The sequence below is a fragment of the Eschrichtius robustus genome, chromosome 1 (assembly GCF_028021215.1).
Source record: "Eschrichtius robustus isolate mEscRob2 chromosome 1, mEscRob2.pri, whole genome shotgun sequence".
Lineage (NCBI taxonomy): Eukaryota > Metazoa > Chordata > Mammalia > Artiodactyla > Eschrichtiidae > Eschrichtius > Eschrichtius robustus.
The window spans coordinates 158,821,132-158,838,860 of NC_090824.1; the positions used below are offsets into that span (position 1 = coordinate 158,821,132).

At 40.9% G+C, this 17,729-nt stretch overlaps 1 protein-coding gene across 11 annotated transcripts in view; it reads left to right on the forward strand.

Annotated features, from left to right (window-relative positions):
- AKAP13 (A-kinase anchoring protein 13) overlaps positions 1-17,729 on the forward strand; it is a 342,139-nt gene that overhangs the window by 289,004 nt on the left and 35,406 nt on the right. For all 11 annotated transcript variants that reach the window (XM_068557294.1, XM_068557256.1, XM_068557275.1 and 8 more), the window contains one exon: positions 2,600-2,774. In XM_068557294.1, the coding sequence (XP_068413395.1) occupies positions 2,600-2,774 (175 nt within the window). The remainder of the gene's footprint in view (positions 1-2,599; positions 2,775-17,729) is intronic.

Sequence of the window (17,729 nt, forward strand, 5' to 3'; positions counted from 1 at the left end):
GAACACATTTCCTGGCATGGGGATCGAATCATGTCGGTAAAATGGGGTCGGTTTCATGAAGCACCCCTTATAACAGTGAGATTCATAGGACCAAAACATGGGGAGGTAAGCACCTGACTTCTTTAAAGCACTAACCTAATAAATACATAAAGAGACAGTGGAGTTTATTGTTTTGTGTTGTTTTTATCCCTGGAGGAGCTAGTTTGGATTGTTGCAAAGGATGAGGAAATTATTTATTATCTCTTCAGATTCGAAGAGCATTGCAAGGCTTGAGAGAGTTGCCATAGAAGATTTTCTTTTTTTTTTTTTTTTTTTAAAGGTAGAAATGAGTTTTTTTTCTTTTTTTTCTTTAAATTTATTTATTTATTTATTTTTTGGCTGCGTTGGGTCTTTGTTGCTGTGCGCAGGCTTTCTCTAGTTGCGGCGAATGGGGGCTACTCTTCATGGTGGTGCACAGGCTTCTCGTTGTGGTGGCTTCTCTTGTTGCGGAGCACGGGCTCTAGGTGCGTGGGCTTCAGTAGTTGCGGCACATGGGCTCAGTAGTTGTGGCACGCAGGCTCAGTAGTTGTGGCACACGGGCTTTGTTGCTCCGTGCCATGTGGGATCTTCCCGGACCAGGGCTCGAACCCGTGTCCCCTGCATTGGCAGGCGGATTCTTAACCACTGCGCCACCAGGGAAGTCCCCATAGAAGATTTTCTTAACTCTTGCTTTTTTTAGCATGCTTTTTTTTAGCTTTCTTGAGCAAAATGTCAGGTGCTTTTCAGTTTAACATTTTATGTATGAAGAAGCCTTTAAGCAAAATTTAGTTAAAAGAAAGAAATTATTAGAAAAACTCAATTTTTATTATTTTTATTAGTTTACATACTTTAGCAGTTACGAATTTGCACTCAGAACAGTTTCCTGTTTTGTAAAGTGAAGTAGTTTGTTTTTCTCCCTTCCTCTGCATTATTTTTTATGGTTCTAAAGCGTAGCAATTTGGCTCTTAGAGTTTTATGATATTCATTCTGTTAACAAAGGAGTTTACATGAATCATAGACTTAGCAAATATTCACCATTTCAGTATAGCAGATGGGTTCTGAATAGGAAGTCAGAAGACCTGTTCTGATTTTAACTGCAGATCATTTGCTGTGTGACCTTCTGTGAGTCAACAAACCTCTCCAGCCCTTGGCAGTAGAGCGTAGCGTAGTGAATGAGAACTGAGCTTTAGAGTTGGCAGATCTGGAACTCAATTCCAGCTTGGGCAGTTACTGGTGTGTGGCCTCCAGTACAGTATGAGACATCTCTAAGCCTCAGTCTCCTCAAATGTGAAACGGAGATCATAGCTGGTACTTAGTTCATTGGGTTGTACCCAGTGTATGAGAAAATTCATGTCAGTTGTATACTACAGTGCTTGGCACACAGTAACTGTTCAAACTTTTAGCTGCTATGTATTATCTTGCTCTTTTCAGTTAGAACATGGGGAGCATAAGCCCACCCTACTCACCTCAGAATTATTGAATCGGATGAAATAATGTATGTAGAAGGCATTGACTCAAAATGTAAGGCATTTGGTAGTTGTCAGGATCACTGACTTTGGGGTACCTATTTTCCAGGAATTTTTTAAGATTACAACAGTAGTATTGTATGCCCTGGAAAATGGGTACCCCAAAGCTAGTGGTGATGACAACTGTTAAATGCATTCTACCTACCTCTGTGAATTGTAGTTCATGGTCCAGTTAGTTTGAAAGAAAATTATTCATTTGGTATTGGTTAACCAGCCGAGTGTGTGCCTAACCATGTTTGTGAAGGACCTCTTGTGGAGAGCGTGTAGTTAGACCCACAGTCCTCATCTCTTGACAGTAGTGTGTACCTGAAATGGCCCTGGCTGCTTTGGGTATTTTATTAAGGATCTAGCACTCATTAGTATTTCTTTAAATTTTTAGGGTGTAAATCCCTCCTCCCCAAATTTGAAAATTGGGCCAAAGTTAATATCTATGAACCTTGAAATTCTAATTAGTAAGGACAGAAAATGTATATGTGGGGGGATAGTTAATATTTCTGGCTAGAGTAAGGGAGGAAACATCAGAGACATGCCCTCACGTGGGGATATGTGATGGCTGGGAGGCAGTCAGAGGGGGGGACCCTCGAGTCATTTTTGATGCTGCCCAATCATCTTTCCTCTCCCTCAGGCTGGTCCCAGAACTGTCACCATCCTTTCTTCTGCTTCCTGCCTGCAGCTGGCCCTGAACTCATTGCTGGCTTCCCCTGTGGGCCGATTCACGGCCACTGCAGACTCCTCCTCCTCCAGCACCAGAAGCCTCTTTCTCTCTGGTGCTGGTCATTGGGCAATGAATGTGTCTGCTGGCATAAATAACCAGTGAATAAGCCACTGACAGAACTGTTTAGCCTTCCCAGTCCTCTTAAGGTTTTTCTAATGTAGCTCAAATGTCCACAGCTTAATAAAAAAAAAATTTTGTCCAGGGCAGAGTTCTGAATTTTCATCCAAAACATTCACCAGCCACTGTTGACCACATGCCAGCTGGGTACCCTTCCAGAAGGGAAGGCCTTCTAGTGTTAACTGAAGGCCTTCAGTTAACTGTCGACTGTTTTCTTTGGCAGGAAAAGGAAAAGGAGAAAGATAAAATTAAGGAGAAGGAGAAAGATTCCAAAGAGAAGGAGAAGGACAAGAAGACTGTGAACGGGCACACTTTCAGTTCCATCCCTGTTGTGGGTCCCATCAGCTGTAGCCAGTGCACGAAGCCTTTCACCAACAAAGACGCCTATACTTGTGCAAGTAAGAGACGTGCTTCTTCCTGTGTGATGGAACGCTCTTGGCTCAGAAAAACTCATTTCTAACTTCCTGTCCTTCCCACCCCTAATCTGTTCCTCGTTTATGTGGAGAAGTAGCCTTTTTTCTATCTTTCTTTGAATAGCATTGAAGAAATTAATTCTAGGTATATAACATACAGCCTATAATTTTTTCAGACAGCCGAATTTTAAATATTCTGTCCCATTGTCCGTAAGCCACTACCTTATTCCAGAAGTCCATGTCAGCATGAAAGCAGTCTCATAACCTCAAACCCTCAAGCTACCCAGCAGTCCCTTGTCAGGTCATATATGCTCATTTTTTACTCTACTACTTTGGTATATGCTTCAGCCATTGACCAACGTCAAGTCATGGAAACTGCCGAGGGAGAGGGAGAGTACCTTCGTGTGCAGAGACGTTCCGTATTGACCTCTTGCTGACCTGCTTACTACCACCTTAAAGCCAAGTCTGTTAACTGAACGTGGTTCCTGGTTTTGACGAGATGCTCTGAGACAGAGGATGGCCAACTTTTTCTGTCTAAGAGCAGATAGCAGACTTCTTAGACTTCATGGGCAATACGGTCTCTGCCACACTGCTGAACTCTGCTGCTGTAGTGCAAAAGCAGCCATAGATAATACATAAACCAATGAGTATGGCTGTGTTCCAGTAAAACTTCATTTATGGGCAGTGAAATTTGAATTTCATGTAATTTTCATGTGTCATGGAATATTAATCTTTTCTATTTTTTCAACCATTTAAAAATGTAAAAACCCTTTGTAGTTCACGGGCCATACAAAAATAGGTTACAGGCCAGATTTGGCCCACAGGCTGTTAATTTGCAGATCCTTGCTCTGAGGCACTACATCGCAAAATTTTGTGGTTGCACACAGATAGAAAGTAATAATATTCATAGTACACACCAAGGAAAATCACGGAGGCTGCTTGTGGTCAGAAGTGGCCAGTGTGAAGGTCCACTCTTCCAGAGGCTGAGGTGATTCGCATCTTGTCATACCTGTAACCAATTCAGACCAAATAGTGACTAACTCAGACTCCAAGAAGCACTTCTCAGACCATGATGTCATGACATTGTCTTGATTTCAGTCACTTACGTGAAGTATCCCAAGTGATCTGTTACTAAAAATAGTTAAGTTACTGAAATTTGAAATTTTTAAAACTTTATTTGAGCAGAGTCAAAGTTACTGCAATAATAATTTCCACTCACTTGCTTCCTTGATATTTAGAGAAAGAGTGGAGTGACAGCTGGCACACAGCCTATCTTATCCACACTGCAGCTATTGTGACTTTTTAAACGACTGGCGTTAACGCTCACGTGCTTGTAAAATGCCTCGTATGGGTATATTATACCCCAGTATTGTCTACAGCCATATTTGTTTTACTGTCCTATTTTTTTTTTTTTTTTTTTTTTAAAGAAAACTTCCAGGGAGCTCTCATCTCTTTTTTCATCCTCGTGTACAGATGTCACACACATTTATGTCCTCCTTCATGTGTGACTTACTGGGACGATGATAACGACTCCAACGTAGTAATACATTTTATGTGACCTCGAGACTGTCACTGTTCAGTATCCCCCCAGCATGTTACTCTGGAGCCCAGGTTCTAATAGGAGTCATTCTTAGGACACCAGTCACCAGTTTAGTTTCTTAGCCACTGGACACAGACAGCTTCTCAATGCTAGAATAACTTGGTTGTCTAGGGCAGTAGTCACCAAGCACTTTTTAGTATGTTTATCTATCATTAAAACATACTTAGTCTACTCACACGGGGTATGTGTGTGTGTGTAGTGTGTGTGTAAAAAATTACATACATGTCCTATACTATAATTACAAGGAGCTCATCTAGGAATGAGAAGTCAGGTTTGCCATTTTGTTTGCCGGTTAGTTATTAGTCTTCTTAATATTGTCTTAGATGCACAGTTTCTTTGCAGGAATTTGTCTCTTTTTCATTTTATTTTAGTTGAAACTAAATATAATTTATAAGTTTACTTTATTGAGCACCTGTAAATTTCCATTCATCACAAGATACTGAAAGTAAACAAACGAGGAAGGGTGCCACTGTTACACATCCCTGACCTACCTTCTGAGGGCCTCTTCTTCCTTCCAGAATCCTCTAGGATCAAACATAACAGGAGGCCGCCTAACATTAAGGCTGAGTGAGCCACCCATTTATCAGTCTGTATATTAACTCCATTTCTCTTTTAAGTCAATATAAGTGAGAGCTGTAAAAATTTCCTCCTCTATTTCAAAGAATCATTTTGTGCATCCCTCCTGCAAAGTGCCTGATCTCCATTTTGGGAGTACTGGTCTCAGAGAAGAATAGGGAAAGATCATATTTCTTGACTGGCAGCATGAAATTAATATTCAAGGAACTTCATCAGTACAGCAGACTGAACACCTGCTTTCTGCTATCAAACGTAATTTTTAAATATGTATTTTCAATAAAATATATTTTTTAGAAAACTAATGTATAACAACTGAGCATGCAGAAAAGAAAATCCCCAAACAGTATAGATCCTGTTCTTTCCATTAGGGACTTTTAATAACTCTCAACATCTTCTCTCGCCTGTGCATTTGCTAACGCTTCTTCATAGCAGTTTGCTTCCTTACATGATATCTGGGTTTTTGGTTTTTGTTTTTTCGTAAGTTCAGCTTCAGCTTTATAAGACATTTTTCCCTCCCGTGGGAACCTCTAGATTCCCTGTTCTGTCACAGTGACCCTGTGAGGCAGCAGTTCTGCATTTGTTTCAGCTGAATCCCTCAGGGTTTCATCATTCCTAGATTGGGATTCCATTAAACCTCTAGAGAAGATTTCGTAACTCAGGGTTCCAGGAGATATGGATGGTGTAAATTTGGACCCTGGATTCATATGTGATACAGAATTCTCACTCAGCGTCCTGGGGAGGGCAGGTTTCCTTGCTGCTTCTGCAGGGCCAGTAGTAGGTGAACTTTTTCCAGGCCCTTCAGCATGGCTGTTACAGTCTTTAGTTTAAAGCTGTTGGCTTTATTTAGGGGTCTCAGTTCCAGCTCCCACTATGTGCCCTGAGACCGCACATCCTGTCCCCAGTTGAGGGGATGCTCTCTACTGCTCAGAGTACTACGCAACCAAGGGGTAGGTTTGAAAAATAACTGAATAAAACTTCAAGAATGAAAGTAGTTCTTGAAGAATCTTCATGGAGATTTTCACATACTTCAGTGTTCTGTGTCCTCAGTGGATTGTTCTGATTTATATTTATTATGTATATAAAAGAGAAAATGGCTTCCACTCTGTCCTCTGCTTCAGTGGGGGAGAGCTGGGTGAATATTCTAGGAGATCTTGATGACTTCAAACTGGATTTATTTTTTACATTTAACTACCAGTAAGTATGCATTTGAGTTTCTTAAGTTATTCAGCAAAGATCAGTTGCCTGAACTCTGCAAGACACTGTGGTTCATTCAAAAGCAGTTCATCAACAAATATTCATTGAGCAGCTGAATGTGCCAGGCACCTTTCTCTTACTCTTTTTTCTCAAAACTGAATATATTTGACATGTAACATTGTGTAAACTTAAAGAATGCAAAGCGTTAATTTGATGCATTTATATATTGTAATCTGATTGCCATTGTAGCCATATTTAGCACCTCTATCACATCACATGATGATCCTTTCTTTTTAGTAGTTGGAATATATAATTAGAGGCACCTTTCTCAAGTTGCTTATTACACAGTGGCTTATAAGAAGAGTTCTCGGGACTTCCCTGGTAGTGCAGTGGTTAAGAATCTGCCTGCCAATGCAGGGGACACGGGCTCAAGCCCTGGTCCGGGAAGATCCCACATGCCGCAGAGCAACTGAGCCCGTGCGCCACAACTACTGAGCCTGTGCTCTAGAGCCCGTGAGCAACAACTACTGAAGCCCGCGCACCTAGGGCCCATGCTCTGCAACAAGAGAAGCCACTGCAGTGAGAAGCCTGCGCACCACAATGAAGAGTAGCCCGTTCGCCGCAACTAGAGAAAGCCCACGCGCAGCAAAGACCCAACGCAGCCAAAAATAAATAAATTAAAGAAAGAAAGAAGGGTTCTCAAGGTATAATCCTTGGTACTTACTCATTGCAGCATTATTCATATTGTGGAAAATTTTAAAGGAACTAAATACCCAACAGTAAAATGTGATATATATTCATCAGGTGGAATATTAGGCCAATAGTAAAAATAGAATAGATCAAAGGTCGGCAGGCTTTTTCTGTGAAGGAACTGATAGTAAGTACATCAGGCTCTGCAGACTATTGGGTGTCTGTGGTGACTACCCTACCCAGCTCTTGCAGCACAAAAGCAGCCATAGACAAGGCATAAACGTGAATGTAACTATGTTCCAATAAGTCCGTATTTACAGAACAGACGTGGGCTGACTTCGGCCCCCAGGCCACGGTTTGCCAGCCACTGGGATAGCTCTGCAGGTACAGACAGATTTCCAAGACATTTTGATAACTTGAGAGGCAATAAATAGAACTGTATGTATGATCCCAATTTATAGAAAGCCAAGAAGTAAACAGTAATTGTTTACGTAGATGTATGAGAATATCTAAAAGGATATACACCAAACTGTTAACAATTTGAAAAAGAGGATAGGAGAGGAGAGATTGAAGGGGACTAAGTTTTTATTTTATACTTTTGTGTTGTTTGAATTTTTTAAGACTGTACTTAAATATTGTTTCTCTGAGTAAAAAAAAATGTAAACATCAGATCACTGGTAGTTTCAAAGGTTTTTCTGGTTGTCAGCTGGTCTCTGATGAAAGAGCAAAATATGTTGATGTTGAATGAAGAACTTAATGACAAAGAGCAAAATGATCTCTGGAAAGCAGTCAGCCTGACAGAAGACCTACGGAGAGTTCCTCTGTATAGCGCCAGCATGAGTAAGAAGCAGTATCGTTGATTCCACCAACTCTCAGTTCTGAGTTGTGAAGTGAAATATTATCAGAAGGTTTAGGGACAAAAGAGAGAGAAAATCTTGTTTGAGGACCCAAAGAATCCTTTTCTTTGTGCTATAGAGGACCGTAGGTTTGTGGTTATAGTGAGTGGATGACTCTTTCCATGACTAGCTCCAGATAACTTTTCAATTTAAATGCAGGCTGGAAAAAGTTGTCTAATGCATGTCAGTGTATGAAACATCTTATCATTGTCATTGATTTTTGAGTATACATTATTTCCAGGTTAAAAGAGTTGAATTATACTCTCCTTGACTGTATCGTTAGTCTGTGTTAGACTACAGTGACTACTGGACCTGCAACTGAGATATGATTGATTTGTCAGGTAGCAAAAATACCCACTATGATGTAGGAGAACACACCTCTTTTAACCAGGCATCCTAAACCCAGTTTTGTTTTCTTCATACCTTTTCCTGTGAAACATAAATAGAAAGTCTCTTACTGGACTCACTTCATGATGAAATACAGCTAGGGCACCTCAAGACTGTTGAACTGCTTTATGCTGTCAGTATAGCTTGTGGCAGAACTCCCCCTGGAGAGGACACCTGGGGTACCTTTTGGAAACTTCTATGGCCCAAGGATACCAGAGCAACCCATGGAGAATCACTTGTGTGGGGTCTGGTACTGATGAGGAAAAAACAGACTTAAGAGGTTTGAGGGCTTCCCTGGTGGCACAGTGGTTAAGAATCTGCCTGCCAATGCAAGGGACACGGGTTGAAGCCCTGGTCCAGGAATATCCCACATGCCGCGGAGCAACTAAGCCCGTGTGCCACAGCTGCTGAGCCCGCGCGCCTAGAGCCCGTGCTCCGCAACAAGAGGAGGCACCGCAATGAGAAGCCCGCACACCGCAACGAAGAGTAGCCCCCACTCACCGCAACTAGAGAAAAGCCCACACGCAGCAACAAAGAACCAACGCAGCAAAAAATAAAATATATTAAATAAATTTTTAAAAAAAAAAGAGGTTTGAGACTTGTAGACTAAAGTTCTCAGCCACACATCTGTGTAGTAATTAAGTAGTTTGGTAGATAGGACAGTGGTTTTCAGAATGTTTTTTGTGGAACAGGTGTTTTGGAAGTTCCAGATTTTTGGATTTAAACTAATTTAAAACCCACTTAAAAATATACATGCTCAAAAGTGTAACCAAATTTTAACATCAGCATATTAACTTTAGCTGTCAGTCTACCTACTTGTTTGGATTTTTCCTTCCATCTCGAATTAATTGAAGAATGTAATATAATTGCAAGGCAAGCCATTTTTTTTAACTGCTAATATTTGTACCAGCTTATCTGTGAAAATGGAGATATTCCCTATGTTATGTATGCAAAACTAAATACAGACATAAATTAGATGCTGAGGTAGTTAAGTGAATTCCAAGTATAATATGCACCTGATTTCTCATTTTTGGATCCATCAAAACAACTTCATTGTCTCTTTTATTGACTTCAAAAGTAAATGTTAAAATTATAGTTCAAATATCTATACTAAATATTTTACATATTTGATAGCACACAATATAACAATATTTTATTTAAGACTTTTTAAAAGTAGAAAATCAGTAAAATAGGTCGACTACTAGTTTTATGCTAACAGTGTTTATAATAAGTAGGATGGGGGTTTTTTGGTTTAATTTGTAATTTTTAATGTTAAGTCACCTCAGGTGTCTATTTCTTTTGGAAGCAGATTATTTCATGGAGTCCAGTGTGTCATCACAAGAGTCTTTTCTGTTTGGAGAATCAGTCTGGGGGAGGAAGTATCGTCATCATGTCCTCTGCCAGCGGTTCTTTGATTTATGGAAATCACTTGATCAAACTGAAAATGTCACAGATTATCTTAGTTCTACCCGCTTAGCAAAACAAGGAAGAAAAGTTAATGTTTTTCAGTTTAAACTGAAAGAATCAAGGGACTTCCCTGGTGGTCCAGTGGTTAAGACTCTGTGCTTCCAGTGCAGGGGACGTGGGTTCAATCCCTGGTTGGGGAACTAAGATCCCACATGCCGTGTGGTGTGGCCAAAAAAATTTTTTTAAATAAAATTTAAAATAAATAAATAAACTGAAAGAATCAGACGGCAAGAAAGGAACTGTTTGATAGGGCCTGATTATTACCCTACTATGCACCTAAGGTGCAAAAATACATTTTTAGTTTAAATACCACCCCACCTCAGAATCTTAGGGGCTACCTATCTCAACTATACCTTTGCAGTCCGCTCCAGAGGTAATGTTGAAATAAGCTCGACATTTAGTGGTGGCATTAAGGTCTGTATGTTGACAGGGTGCTGCTGCCTGCCACTTATAAAAAGAGGGAAAAAAATCAAGGCTTGAAAGCAAAGGAACAACATGTAGTCATCTTCCCAAAGGAACAAAAGTAATGGGCTGGTTCTCTCCAGCTTCCTGAAGAACAGTGCCTGCAGTGCATGTTTGTGTGTGTGAAGCAGCACCATCTGTAACCTTGGCAGGAAGTGGAAAATATGAGTAATTTGGGGACTCAGATTCTCTTTTCCCCCCTCCCTCCATCCCCTCTCGTGTCCAGGATCTTCCCAGGGGTCTCTGGAAACATAGCATCCCTCCAGTTCATTTAACTCCCAGGAAACCCTTGTGCTCTTAGCTTCCCTTTTTTGGTTTAACATTAACCCTGTTTGCTGACCCTGGAGCCTCAGACCCCAAGTTGCTGCTCAGTCAGTTTTGACTCGTGGTTTAGAGAGATCAGCCGCATGGTTCGTCATGGTTAAGTGTGACGATGGTTGATGTTGATCTTCGCCCGTCTTTCAGATGTTTTTATTCACTTTAATATATCTTTTTGCATTCAAATATTAAGAGATTCAGCAGGATAGAATTTTTAAAACAAATCAGCATCTCTTGACCCCAGTAGAACACACCTGGACTGGTCTGAAGTCATAGTCGTGGTGAAAGCTGAGTCCCTTAGGTGGAAATGGTCGAGATCACAGATGCTAGAATTAGCAAGGAGCAGGAGCGAAGCCTCCCTGTGGTTCCTCTGCAGTCTGCTCCTGGAAAACAAACAAATGGTGAGCGCAGGGACTGAAGCCCCGTGTCGGGACTACTTCAAAGTAATTTAATTTATGAGAAACTTGACAGGGTTGTGTGTGTTGTTTGTTTGTTTTTTTAAACTCAGCCAAAACTCTACCCTTATTTTAGGATTTCAGTGACTTGAGTGGAGAAAGGAGAAGAGCGTCTTTCCAGTTCTTAACTTCTTGTAGTTATGTAAAGCTTTCCTTGAGTAATCAGCTGTTCTTTCCAGCTGCCACAAATAATTTGGTCTTTGGAATGCTTGGTGTGGAGTCTTTCAGAGTATGGAATCCGTTCTGTTCGGGGTTTTTTGGATCTTGCCAGTGGTTCTGTTTTGTTTGCTTTAAACAGATGTAAAATGACATTGAGATTATTGTGGATTTATTTTCTGTTGTGTTAGCAGCTTCTGAGTACTTTTGTGGTAGGTTGGTTCTCTTGATTAAAAAAAATAAACAAGTAGACCAGCTGCAATCTAAGTAGGAAACATAAGAGTTTAGAATGTGTGTGATGGTTGGATTCAGCTTTAGATTTTATCCAGGAAGACAGCTCTCTAGATAGGCAGTTTTCTCGTATTTAGAATTCATTGCTTAGATAGTAAAATACATATAACTGATTAAGGAAAAGAAGTTCGTTTATGGAAAAGGAAGGTGAAAGAGCCGAAGCAATAAAGTCAATTCTTATCCAAACAGAGCACTTTCATTTTGGGTTTTGTTTGTTTGTTTACCAGTGTTCTTCTGAAAACTGCTGCTAGGTGAGCACTTCAGCTAAGATGATTTGGCTCATTTGTGGCTTTGCTCTTGTCCTGTACATCAGCATTGTGGTTATTACACCAACTACCAAGAATATCTTACAAGGCTTTTGTATCTACACTCTATCAGTCCAGACCAGGCAGTGTCTCACACTCCCCAAAGAATTTAAACAAGAAGTTGTGGAAATAATTTTGGAGCGTGTATTTCTAAGTTGTTGGTATTTAAATGTTTTTTTGTTTTTGTTGTTTTGTTTGAGTTTTCTTGGTTAGGGTTGACACAGGAGGAAGAAGTTGCACCTTTCTCCCCTTAAAGTTAAAAAATTTGCCAACCTTTATCCTTAAGAAGGGTCAGAGAATTTTCCCCAGATGGGTTTTGCTGCTCAGACCTGTCTCTAGGAGGAACTCTTCAGCACATCGCCCACTGGACTGAAGTGGCAGAAGAGCCCTTCCTTCAGGTCCCCAACACAACTCAAGGTGAATCCTTCCCTTAACAGGGAGGCTTGGAATATGCCATGCTGTAATTTCAATTTGGCATGGCCACTCCTCTTACCCTTCCTAATGCTGATTTTCTTAAGCCAGTCTCTCTAACGGGTTGTTTGATTTTTCTGCTGAAAGAGAGTGTATAGTATATTACAGTTCACCAAAGATCTGGTGGCAGAGGTTAAAAAAAAAAATGCAGCAACAGGTAGATGATAGCTCCCAGTCATGTGGGTTTTCCTTCATATCCTTTTGTTTGTTGCCTCCTTGTAGCAAGAAGTTGAAGGCTGGGCTGTTTGCTTTTAAGTTCAGAGGAGTCTAATTAAGGGTCAGCTCTGTTGCCATAAACCACTGTGCCAAGACCTTTATGAAGAACTTTAAAGAATGAAAGTATATTGCTTACTGCTATCAGGAAATCTTTTTGAAAAATAAATAAAAGCCAAATAATTCTTTGATCTCCCTAACAACATGGTATAGTTTGTGGCAGAGAGCTTGAAAGTGTATTAGATTTGTCTTTGATTCTTAAGTTCTCAGTAATTGTCTGTTTTCCAAAACAGAGGTTTTTAACCACACCGACTTTGGCTGATGTCAGTGGGGCCGGAGTTTCTAAATCACCCACGTATACCTCTAAAACCATTGCCATGAACTGAGTCCCAGGACAGCCTGGTAACAAGTAGAGTGGTTTGCAAGTAGGTACTTGAGTAAGTTAGGCAGACATCCATGCAAACTGTTTATCTCTAAGACTTGTGACCATGTTAATAAAGCGTATTAAAATTTTCAGCTGGGTTGTGGGTTTGGGGACATGTCTCAGTTAACTAAAGTGAATTTGTGTGAAAAGTTGTTTACCAGAAGTGCATTTTAACAATTACTTCTGCTTTTATGATTCATCAATTGCAGTTGTCTTTTAAATCTCAAACACTGGCCTGAGAACTTGAATATTGCTAAAATCTGTTTAAAAGTGATTGTACCTTTCCCATTGTTTAATTCTCTATAGGGTGATGGAACTGATGGGGAGGAAAGGAACAGGAAGAATGCAACTTGAGAGCAAGTTCTGTCCACGGTGTACTAGTTGGTCATTTTTGTAGATCAGAATTAGTGGCAAGTTCTCAAGCAAATCCACCACCCTGTGTTGCCCATTCATGCCTAAAATATCGATTTTCATTACAGCAAAGGAGAAAATGCTGGTTTTTAACTGGAATGTAAGATAATAAAATCTAGTTGAAAATTGTTTTATATTTGTTTTAAAAGATAAGCAAATGCAGGGAACTTTGAAGGAATTAGAATTTGGGTTTTAAAAAAGAACACACTAATATAAAAGTAGTACATGGATAACATAACCAACACCTATGTGCCCACTACTCAAGATGAAAAAAAAAGTAACGTTTTGTCATATTACTTTAGATTATTTTTCAGTTTTGAAGAAATAAACCATTATAGTTAAGGTTGAATTCCCCTGTTGCCCTGCCTAATCCCATTCCTCTTCCTTCCGCCCCAAGACAAACACTATCATGAATTCAGTGTGTATGTAGCCAATGTTTTATAACTATCTTATATATAAACAATATTAAAAAATTTTTTTTTTGTTTTTAGTTTATATAAGTGGTACCATACAGTATATCTCATTCTGTAACTTGCTTTATTCTCCTCAGCAGCATATTTGGGGGATCCAGACAGGATATTGAAACACGTGGATCTAGATTATTGACTTCTAACTCTTATATGGTATTTCATTTTTGAATATATCAAATCTGTTCCACTGCTAAGTCATTTGGGTTATTTCCAATTTCTGTCTGTTACAAACAGTGCCGCAGGGAACATCCTTAATTGTACTTGCGTGTATCACCAGGCTATATACCAAGAAGGGAATTGCTAATTCATAAAGTGAGCACGTTTTTACCTTTACTAGATGTTGCCAAATTACTTTCCAAAATGTATGTACCGTCCATCGGCAGATGATGCGAGCTCCTGCATCACCACATCCTCACCAGTACCTAGAACTGGCAGACTTTTATTTTGGCCAATCTGGTTGGACGTGAAATGATATTTCTATGTTGTTTGAGCTGGCATTTCTCTAATTTCTAGAGAGCTTGAGCACCATTTTGTGTTTTTTGTGAATTGCCTGTTCATAGTCTTTGTATTGTTTTTCTGTTTGGTTCTTTGTCTTACTGTTTTATGAGGAGTTTTAAACATTTTTAAGATGGTGTTGTTGGATGTGGCACTACCTTTAATTCCATTTCGAAATGTGTGCTTTTCTTTGTCCATGATATGAATTCATTAGTTTTCCTCATATTCTTATCACCCATGTTTTAAAGTATATTTTGTTTAAGTAAAATAGAGTGAAGAAGAGGTTCTCCTAGGGTACCTAGGCAAGACTCAAGAGAGGATAAGGAAGAATGGGATTAAAGAAGATGTATGTGAAAGACAGAGGGAAAAGATGGGGAGGGGAGCTGGAAAGCCTGTGCATGAGAAAGAGATGATGGATCGACAAGACCACTCCGTGGTCCCAGGCATCTGTGTAGCAGGGGAGGGGAGACATGTACCCTGAGTAAGGATAGTGGGGCCGATGGAGGGGAAACATGTTCTGTCTCACTAGAAGATGAATATACATGTTTGCCTCAACTACTTTGTTCTACTTCGTGCTGTGGGTCTAGCAGCTTGGAGCTCACCTGCCCACCCGTCTCCCTCCTTCAGACATCTAGTGCTTACTGTGGGCCGGAGGCTGGGGGTAGGGATATAAAATTTAGAAAGACAGAGTTAGACTCCCTCCAGGAGTTTTCTCTCCAGTGGAAGAGTGTGGCCATCACAGTACAGTACCATGACAGAGGCAAGCATGGAATACCAGAAGCATAGAGGTGGGGAGTCTTATCTTCCCTGCGAGAGTCAGAGAAGACTTCAGAGAGCTGACTCCTGCCAACCTAGTCAGGGAAGGAAGAGAGGGAAAGGGACACAAGTACAGGAAACAGTTTGTTCAGAGCTCGGAGGTGTGACAACATGGCAAGGGGCTAGAAATGTACACAGCACATGATGGGCTATGTCAAGCTAAGTAAGAAGTTTGGGCTTTATCCTAAAGATGATGGGTAGCCATTTAAAAAGTTTCTGAGAAGTGAGAGGCAAAAAGTTTTGAATACAAATCAATAAAGACGAACGGTCCAGCCCACCTGTTGCCTCTTTGACCCTTTCTGGAAGACCATTGGCTAGTGGGGCTTAAAGTCTTTAGCCAAAGTTCACCAAGTCTAGATCCTGGAATATGAATTACATTGCCTGATGTATAGAAGGGCATAACAGCATTGGCATCTCAGAGTTATGTGGATTTCTATTTGTGATTCTGCTTTTTTCTCTGAGTAGTAAGATGATTTCTTTATCAAAATGTATCCTTATTTTCAAGTAGCAGAGAACTAGACAATTTAATGAGGGCCAGTGGTTTCCGGTTCCTGAGAAAAATATCCTCAAAATGTTTCCTTTTGCTGATTAGAATGAGTCACTCCCCAGGGGTCTCGTTCTGCAGAGCCTTCCTTGTGCCCAGAAAGGGATGTTGCTGAGAAACCCTGGCATTAATATTCAATAACACATAACCCTTTTATAACTGCTGACTTCTGGAACAGTTTCACGACTTATGTGGAAATGGTCATGATCACAAACAGTAGAAATTGCAGGGAGCATAGCATCCATGTAGCTCCCTTGCAGTCTTCCTCCTGGAGAAGAAAACAATGGAAATAAGACTAGAGCTGTGACTGAGATAAAACCTTCCAGGTTTTTTCCTCTTGTTGATTCCCTGAGTGAGCCTTTCCCAGGAGAGTCTCTCCTCATGCTGCCCTTGGTAAATGGACGTCTCTTCTGATTGTTTAACATCAGAAAAATGACCAGACAGTGAATTTCACTTGGGGTGGAGCTAGAAGAGCTTAGCTAGATAGAAGGCTTGGTAGGCCTGAGAGTAAAAGGCCCAGAATACTTCACCCCACCCCACTTCCAGACAAGTTCCCACTCTGGGCCATCCTGTCAACAAAAGTAGAGTTGCTCCCTATCGCCTCTTTTATGGAAATAGCTTCAGCCAAGATTCCTCCAGTTGGAACTTTCCCTAACCATGCCCTGAAGGATGGGTCTGTCCTAGTGATAATTCAGATGACTAAGTTGAAAACTCTTCTGCAACATGAACCTTATAGAACAATCTAGTGGATTTACTTGGAAAATTATCTCTTTCTTCAAGAGATGTAGCATAAGGAGTCTTATAGGATCACAGAGAAAAGGAACTTGGAGGAAAATGTGGTACTTCCTTTCATTTTATAGGCCTGAGGAAACTGAGACCTATAGAGAAGGAACTTGCATAGGGTAACATTAACTAATCAGGAGAGCCAGGACCTAAATCACATTTAGTGTGATGGTTGTTCTTCTAGTACTCCTTTTAGTGTTGATAAGATATTTGACATACTGTAATCTAGGTTGTGTCAGGGCACTTGGTGTTTGGATAAAACAGACATAAGGTCTCAAACAGACGTTTGAGTAGGTGGCACGAGCCAGGCATTATGCTAGGGAGACCTAGTTAAGGATTCGGCAGTAGATGAAGGGACCCTGCCCTAGAGGAGCACTCAGTGGAGGAGAAAACCATAAGATTATCCAACGCATTGTGACTGGTGGTGTTAGGGAAGAGACCTGTGAACCGAGTAGGCATTGAGGAAGGAATGGGGAACAGCCTCTGGGGTCTGGGGTTCTGGCAGTCTCCATTCTAGTATCCTTGTAATCCGTACGTGGGAACCAGGAGAGCATCCTGGCCCATGATTCGTGGGTTAGCATAAGCAGGACCCGTGGTGCTTCCTGACTCAGCATGTGAAGCGTTGCCTGCTGGGTGGTATCTGTTGATTTTCTCAGGCAGTCCTTCCCTGGAGAGATGCTCGTCATGGGGTGTCCCCACAGACAGCTCTCTTATTTGTTTTACTTCACCTCTGGCCTCCTGGCGCAGTTCTGTTTTATGACTTTATGGCAGCAGTACAAGCTGATGATGACCCTTGTGAGGCACAGAGGGAGGGGTTTTTACATCAGTGGCCCTTGTGGGCCAAGGAGTGAGAAATAAGAGTTGAAATAAAATCGTGTCCTTGGAGGATTATGGGCTGTGCTTCATCTTGCGGGAAATCTCTGTTCATCATTCAGGAAGTCTCCCACTTTCTCTTGAGTCAGGGCTCCCAGAGGTGCTTTAGGGTGGTTCTGATGACCTTTCTTCTGCGGCTCTTGACTCACTCGGGGTGTTGCACAAAGTTCAGGGCAGTTAGGTTTCCAAGTCAAAGGACATCAACAGGTAGATTTTCAGATTGACATTCCACCTTTGACACAGCCATACAGATTTCACAGCCCCTGTTAAGGGGCTGTATTTATGTGTTATTTGTGGGTGTTATTAAACGTATATGTAAATGTCTATATGTATATGTAAATGTATATCATTTATGTATTATTTGTGACTTAGACTTACATATTGACGGCAGATGCTTTCAGTTTTTTAGTTTTTGTAGCCTCTCAGCTTCCTGCCCGAGAAGTTTCAGATTTCTAGTTTTTATTAATCGGAAATCACATCTGCTCTTGTTTCTCCTCCTCCAAATGGCATCGCATGCCTGCTTCCTAGAAGAGGGCTGCAATCTGTAATTTCGGCTAGTCACATTCTGACGTGTGAGTGACTTCACCTGGCAGTCTGTCGGTTGCTGTGGCAGTGGAAAATCAGTCTGGGGGATCTGTTTGCT